This window comes from Morone saxatilis, unplaced genomic scaffold (assembly GCF_004916995.1).
Source record: "Morone saxatilis isolate NCDOM2014 unplaced genomic scaffold, NCSU_SB_2.0 Contig23, whole genome shotgun sequence".
Taxonomy (NCBI): Eukaryota; Metazoa; Chordata; class Actinopteri; family Moronidae; genus Morone; species Morone saxatilis.
The window spans coordinates 20,140,793-20,149,433 of NW_023339796.1; the positions used below are offsets into that span (position 1 = coordinate 20,140,793).

Sequence of the window (8,641 nt, forward strand, 5' to 3'; positions counted from 1 at the left end):
ATGGATCCTCCTAAATGTTACACAGTGGACCTTTAAAAAGAGAGACAGTTTCTTTTTGTGGGAAGCAAAGTGATTCTCCTGTTGTATACAACTGTCTTCATTACTTGTCATTTTATTGTAACCACAGTACTTCTGTCCATGTTGGGATCCTGTAGAAATGATGCATCCATTATTCCAGTGAGCTGATTCGTCAGACTTAAACCTGCTGCAGAGCAGAGAGGTTAGTGCAGTGTAGGTTACCATGGTGATCTTCTTTGTGACAGCTCTCTCAAATAAAATGAATAATGACTAAAACACTAATATCCAGGCAGTGATGGAGTGTGTTAGCAGCGACACTGCTTCACGTGAACAGATCCAGACAGTCGTCCAGGTCTGGCACCTGGCTGCTGGACCCATCGCCATGGCAACAGTCAGTCTGCTGGTGTTGTTCTCTCTTCCGCCTCCTTTTATACACACTTGTTTCGTTCTTCTCCTTTTCTGTCTCCAGTCTGTGAGGGGGATCTTGTAGTTCCTGTGACACGGGGGGATCTGGGATTTGTAGTCTTTGGAGCTTCTCTGTAGGCAGGGCTGACTGGAGATTCTGGTAGAACCTGGAGGTGAAAGGTGAAAATAAAAACATTCAAACCAGAGCTTCCTGCAGCAGGGGTGTTTGTGCAGTGGCTAACCGCCAGTGTTTTCCGTTTTACCAATCACTGAATAGGAGAGATAGCATATAGCAAACTGACCTGTGGATCCGTCTGAGGTTCTCCTCCATCTTCTCATTGGCTATCTGAGCCAGGAAATGTATGTATTCGTGTTCAACTAGGAGCTTTCCTTCATGACTGAGAGGAACCTCCAGGCCGTGGGTGCTACGGACTGCCTATGGGGACAAAACACAGCAAGGATACACCTTTTACACAGTATATACAAGCAACACATGCAGCAAAGCACAGGGCTATTTCTACTGCATGGACTGTCCAAAGTTCAGTTTACTAGAGATGGTTGGATCGATCCTGCAGGATTGATACTTTGATACTTGCATTTGTGATCAATCATTTTAGTATTAGACTAGTATTGTTGATGGTATCTTTATAATTGTAACAATCGGACAACAATCATGAAATTAAAAAGTTTGGTATCTCCCATCCTTACAGTTTACTACTTACTTTAGGTTAGTTTAAGTCACAAAGCTTACCGAGATGATTTTTCCTGTCTTGCTGACAGTGAGTCCAGAGTTCCTGAAGCCTGAGTTGATGGCCACTGAGTGCTAGAGGGGAGATAAGACATTTTAATGACCGTGTATTTGAAGGCATGCTAAACAGGAGTTTCCTAAAAAAAACAATGTATAAACTCATACCAACATAATCCCTCTCACTCATCATGTATTAACGCACTATAAGTGTGTGGCGATGTATCTGCGGAGACCTTTCAGCCCTCTGCCTGTATTTTCTTACTTTGTTGTGTGCGGGGCGTTTCTGGGCGTCAACCTACGGGCAGCGCACAGGATGTGAATTCGGGACTCATACATAGTAACCAGGTTACATCTCTGTCTCTACCAGTATTGGAAATTACTTCAATACTGCTTAAAATGTGGTATCGCGTGCCTGTGCACTACCACCCTATTCTGACAATAGTGTGTAACCTGAGCCAGGCCATACAGCCCCGATAGCAATCATACAGGGTTAGTAGTATACACACATCTATTTTTTAGCACACGTGTCAGACCAGTACTCTGTATCGGCTGATTTGCAAAGCTTAGGAATCAGTATTAGCAAGGAAGAAATAGTATTGGAATATGTCTAGTTTTATAATGGCATCATTCTTACAAGTTTCTGCAAGTTCATGTTCATACTGCACTGAAATCAATGGCTCACTGGAAGGAAGGACATCAGCCTACACATAAACAGGATGGTAGGCTTTAAGAGATAGCTGACCATAATGTCAAGTGCATGTAATGGTTGATTAAAGATGTTAAAATCACTGGTACGGTGCTTTAATCTCAATCAGTAAGAATGAACCCTTATACAAATGAATGGAGCAGACTGCAGCACTTGCACATTGCTTTGTATGATAGCCAGTGAAAGAGCAGACATGTGTAGAGCTATGTTGTGTGAGTACACAGTGCATAAATCAGCACTGCAGTAGTTCAGCACTACATGCAGGCAGACACAGAAACTGTCATTCTCACCATCAGCTGTGCGTCCTCCAGTCGCCTACACTGAACATGGAGCACAAAGGGCTCGAACTTCAACACTGCATCCCTTCTGGACCTGGCCAGACCAGACACCTGGACAGCAAACACAATGCACTCTTCTTAATATTAAACCCATATTATCAGATGAAGTTTCACTAGTATATAGGTCCACTGAATCTCACCAGGTCATCAGATGTGCATTTCTGGTGTGAGACAAACAGCCAAACACAGTTCTGTTTCTGGACATCACTGCTCTCCGGAGCCTGGAGGGGAGGAGACAGGACGGGGAACTCAGACCAGTGCCAATATACCAGACTACTGCTGTGGTAATATACAATCTCTTTCAATTTAAATAATAATGTTATTATATTTTTCATGCCAAAGGAAAACCCCACAGATGATATTTACTCGTGATTATTCTGCTCGTGAATCAACTTCATGGAACAATAGAGTGATTACCATTAATAGTCAATATTCAGGAGGGATTGTTATGCGGAAGGCATTCTGTTTGAAAAATGATTTACTGGATTGCAATGGTAACCTTTTGAATTCTACAGGCCTTCTTAGATCAATCTGATCTGAATTGTACTCATAGAAGCTATAGTAAGATTTGTAATGCGATATTGCTGATTCAGTTCACCCAAAATACCTTCATGTATTGAACTGTTAAATTAAGTGATTAATGATTATTAATTCAATTAAAATGAAAGGATAACAAGTTTAATAACAAATGTATTAGTTTGGTTCTGAAAACTAAAGTTCCCGATATGCAAACTTTAGATGTGAAGTGGACCTTGTAATGTGTCACACACACACCAGCAGTTTTTCTCAGGGCCTGTGTCTAAAAGATATTGGTCAGATCTAAAATATTGGATATGATTATTGCTGAACCCTTCACTATACACTGACAGTGTCATTCCCAGCACCGGTATTTGACAGCCTGGGAATCCCTGCACATGTTACATGTGTGCATTCCCCACGAGCTCTTGTATGTTCGTTACGTGACAGCCTCTTTAACTCACTATGCTAACTAACGTTAGTTAGTTAGTAACGTGACAACAGAGGACTCGTCCTCGCAGTGCAGTCTGGAGTGAAGTCCCTCTCACCCCGTCGATGAGGATGGTTCTCCCGGAGCAGGAGCTGGTGGTGAAGTACTGCTCACAGCTGTTGAGCAGAGACACTACATGTTCAATGTCCGCATCCACACTGCCCTTCTTACTCAGGTCCAGCTTGTTCACACACTGCTTCTTCCACTGACTGAACGTTTTCTCCATAGCTGTGAGTGTCCAAAGGCTCAGGGTCTTTAAAAGGCGTCTTTAGTCCATGCTCTAACGTTACTTTAAATATGTTAGCTAAGCTAGCTGCTAGCACTCCTGTGCTGTTTCTTCTTCTACAGTGTATATGACGGCCGAGATACGCGCCAACAGCCCACACTGCCCCCTGCTGTACCGGAGGCCATACAAAAGAAGTTGAAAAACGTTCCTACTGTCACATTTTATTTAGAAGCATTATATTTTAACGCTGTTAAGCTTTGAGGTGTTTTAGTCGCTGATAAAGCTAAGGCTGCTAGTATACTGGCACATTCATATATAGTGGGAAGACAAAATGTGACAAAGTTATACAAATAATTGACAGTTAATAAAGGAAAGCTGATAATTGGGAATAACATAAATAATTATAAAATGAAATAAAGGGTATACATTTTCCCTGAATTGATTACATAAGTAAACAAGATACTATGGGGTTTCATATGCTATCTTTGCGCATATTGTATTGTATGGTATTGTATTGAGATAAGATTAAGAAGCCTATAGAAACTAAAGTGTTATTGTTATTATTATTATTATTATCTATATTATTATTATTATATTATCTTTTTGGCAATTCAATTCAATTTCAGCTTTTTTTTAATTACAATTGATTAATTTTTACAAAGTAATTTATTCTCAAAGCTATATTCAATTCAATTCATTCAATTTTATTTGTATAGCGCCAATTCATAACAGAAGTTATCTCAGGACACTTTTCAAATAGAGCAGGTCTAGACCGAACTCCTTATAACATTTACAGAGACCCAACAGTACCATTTATCTTCCATATGTATACCATACAACTTAAATTAATAGCCTGGGCTTTTATTTGCTTCAATCACTGAACTCAACCTGCCATTATTTGGAACAGGCGTTTAATTCCTTTTCTATGACATGCAAAGTGGAACTCACTTGCAGTGATCTTTTCGTCACCAAGTATATTCTTTCAAGAGCTGTGAGCAAAATTCTTATATGTACACACTGATGTTAATTGTACGTGTAATGAACACTTTAACTGTCAAAAAGATGGATTTTCTGTTAAATTATACTAGATTTGAACTGTTACTTATAGGCTGAGGACACATTAATGTAGTCAATTTATCCGAAATCACAGCTTATATGACCATTTGTAGGCAAGTGCTGTCCTGTATTGTCAAGAAAAATGATTTGTTAAAAAGAGCGAGAACCTGGAACAATTCACCAACATACTTAGACTTAGGAAGTCTATGAAACCCAGCTGCTAACTCAATGTTTAACAGATCATGATAGTCCTCCAACGTTCAGTATGGCACCTGCTTGTCCATCAGCCCTGATTCCTACCAAAGGCAACACTGCAGATGCTTTTTTTAGGACAGAGATATTGTCAGTAATAACGATCTTTGAGTGTCTGTAAATCAGAGGAAGATAAGGATGAGGAAGAGAGAGAAAGAGAGAGAGAGAGAGAGCATTATCCCCTATTGGACTGGCATGATTTTGCTGGCCCAGAATCTATAAGTGACAACAGAGCAGTAGTCAGAAAAATAGCTGAAGCAGACCTGAATGCAGTGACACAGTACGAGTACAGGATCTCTACCATGAAGACACTATGAGGATCAGACCACAGGTAAGTCTCACTCTCACTCCATATACATGTTGTATTGACCTGTAATGTGTGCCAGCACAAACCTTCTGTAGCTGACTGACATAATGAATGCCCAGCAGTAAGAACACAGTCACAGCACAGATCACAGAGGGCTCAAATAAGAGTGTTGGGAAGCAAATCACAGCAGGACAATGAAGACTGGAAGCAGTTTCTTCTTATTTAGTTATTGTGGGAGATTGTGGAATTATTATTAACTCTGCATCCCATCTTAAATATGACATGACCCCGGCACTATAAATACAGCTGATACATAGAATATTCCTGCACTATAAATCATCCTAACAGCATATCTTAATATAATAAGTAAGCTACCATAATTTAATCCTCCAAAGAAAATTTGAGTCACTCATTCCCAACTCAAAAATGAACTGTGAGCTCTTTTGAGTGAACTTAAATTGTGCACTATTTTAAGTATTGGTTTGTTCCATTGAATCATTTTCTTTAAGTTGACTTTACATCATTACAAAATGTAAACCACAAAGTCCCAAAATTAATTGGCTGCCATTTTGATAATTATTAATTTTTTTTTAATCTTATGTCAGCTGTTTGCACAGGTAATGTAATGATTTGCTTAGGTGTAAGAAAACTTAAATTTAAGTAGTAACATTTGTATAAAGAAAATGCATTTATGTTACTTTATTCAGATAAATTCTGTTAACACATTTTAAATAAGTTTGGAGAAATGCTGCATATCAGTGTAATATACTTACTACTTTTAATACAATTAACTTAATTTACCTTTCCTTAACAATAAATTAGTTACTTGTTTTCAAATAAAAATTTTTTCATGCTTAATAAATTTAAACAGCTTAAGGCAACTGGTTTCCTCAAACAGTTTGAGTTGAACCAACTCATCAGGTTTTACAGTGTTTGGAGACTTCAGTTTACAGCTCCCCTCAATAGTGTGAGTATAGCATAAGAGCGATACCTACAGAGAAATTGTGTTCAGATGGATTTACATGCCTGTTCTTCAGATTGCTTCATTGAATGATTTCTAATCATCTGTTTGATGTTTTTTTAGGACTGATAACTAGTGTGATAATTTTGCAGGCAAAAACTAGAGAAAGTATTCATTATATATTTATTTAGACTTTAGTTGAAATCTGATGTTTCATTCATTCAGTACCACACCAGAGAGAGGAATGAAGGATAAGAATAACATTACTCTATATTTCCACATTATAAACAAATCCCATGAAAATACTAAACACAACAACGTGTTAGTCCATCTCTAAATACTTTCTGACTTCTCTGTCTGTGGCTCTCGGCTCCAAGCCCATTTTTTCCAACTGAAGACATAAAAGACAGCTAACAAATATATATAAGTTCATTCGTAAAAAAGTTTTTAACAAACGTTACTCAAACAGGAGCAGTTTGTTATATTTGTTGGGGACTATTTTCAAGTAAGTATTTGGGTCAGCAGGACTGTGTTAAGTGTGACTGAGTCAAAATAAATTACAGTGTGTGTGTGTGATCATGGTCAGCCAGTGCAACTGTCACTGACGTGTTTTGAATAGTTTTTGGACAACATTGGCCACTACAATCTATGGCAAAGAAGGAGAAGCATTAACCTTCAAGAGCCTCCCACAAAGTAGTGTGGGTCAATCTGATTAACAAACTGCATAATGTTCAGAAATGTCAGAAGAGGACAACAGGTCTGACTTAAAGTACACCATAACCATCAAACTGTGTGTAATAATTATGGATGGATTGATTTACCATGCATTATCATTATTACAAGTATGGATGCAAGATATGGAATACCAGTATTAACACTGTACGGGCAATCAAATATAATGTTAAACAGACATCAAACTCTAGATGAGTAAACTTCATATTTAAAGAGGTGGATAACTGAGTTTACTTGGATGTACCCCCCACTACACCCCTGCTCTGTAGCACTCTCACATTCCAGCAGCTAACTAGATAACCTATTTACTGCCATCAAAACAGGAAGGAAGTAGTAAAGCCCGCCTTTTTCTTGATTTCACCGGCTGTCTGGGCCAAGTGTGACACTGACGAGTAGCGGGACTCCGCACCTTGTGCTGAAAAATTGTGAATATTTAAACTTTTATGCACGTCTAAAAACCGCTAGAAAACGGTGATGCATGGTGCAAGACAATAGCACATGCTATGTGCGCCATACAAAATAAAAGCAAAGGTTTTGTTGGCGACATGTTTCTAACATCTTTGTGTGATCGGCCCCTAAGGCTGCATTCACCCTGCAAGCCTGATTTATTGCACAATTTATTTATTGTTTTTTTTTTTCAAATGTGGCACGTATCAGATTCCAGTGTGAACAGGTCGGGGTTGGTAGATGTAGAGTGATGTAACAGTCTTATGAATTCTGATATGACAGTTCATAATGAGGTCACATTGCAAAGAATCAGACCTGAGTCTGGCCAGGATATGAAAGGTTATGGTCAAACTGCAGGTCTTAACACTCAATTCTGATTTTTTGCTGAGATCCGTTTTTTTTGCGTGGTTGTTCACATTATAATTTAAATGCGACCGCCATCAGACTCCAGTGTGAACAGTCTACGGTCCCGAAGTGACCCGCATGCACAGAAGAAGACGTGACGTCACACAATAAATTTTGAAGTATTTGTGCAATCGAAGCCGACAAAATTATGATGATGATTATGATATTGCTGCGTTCCTTCTCCTCCGGGGCAGAATTGTGACGTCAGTCTCACTTCAATGACGTAAAAGTCGGATGAAATGCGACATGACCCTTCAGACTGAGGTCACTTTGAAAAATATCAGATATGTATCCGATTTAGTACCACATATGAAAGTGGCCTGGATCGGATTAGAAAAAATCGGATTTGTGCTGTTCAGATTGTCATACATAAATCAGATATGGGTCACATATGGGCAAAAAAGTCAGATTTGGGCCACTTTTGCCTGCACACTGAACGGGGTCTAAGTGGCCCAAATCAGAATCATAAAGATCAGATTCAGTGTGATTTGTGCTGTTCACACTGTCATCAAAACATCAGATCTGAGTCACTTGTGCCTGCAGTGTCATCAGGTATTTAATACAAACCCTGCATCTTTCTGTGAAAATGTGATAGCACAAAACGACATCAAAGGAAATTCAGTCTATCTGTATCTTTTTGCAAAACATGGACCACGTGGTTCATATGTTCCAGCTGGTGTAGAGCCTGTCATTTTGTTGCCAGAAGGGATTTATTCATATTTGATGAATAATTAAATATAATTAGGAAGTGTCCCTCCCCCCCACGCACACACCGACATTTGTCTACAATTACCCAGACAGCTCTACCACATTCTGTATCATTTTGTACCAACACAGGAGCTGCTGTTCAAGGAATCAGGAACCTTGATTCATCATTATCATCATCATTAAACCCTCATCCACGCCTTCATCACCTCCCGCAGCCTCCGCTCATCTGACGCAAACCTTCTGACTCCACCACCCCGGACCAAGCACCGAACCTGGGGCGACAGAGCGTTCTCTGTAGCTGCCCCCTCCCTCTGGAACTCTCTCCC

General features: G+C 39.4%; 1 protein-coding gene across 1 annotated transcript; it reads right to left on the reverse strand.

The window, feature by feature from the left end:
* Positions 1-3: 3 nt before the first annotated feature.
* tyw3 (tRNA-yW synthesizing protein 3 homolog (S. cerevisiae)) lies at positions 4-3,578 on the reverse strand (the record flags this gene model as incomplete). The annotated part of the gene is given in 6 exon segments (XM_035671547.1): positions 4-590; positions 726-859; positions 1,175-1,246; positions 2,168-2,266; positions 2,356-2,436; positions 3,280-3,578. Coding segments are annotated over 6 exon segments (804 nt in total). The 5' UTR covers positions 3,448-3,578.
* Positions 3,579-8,641: the final 5,063 nt, after the last annotated feature.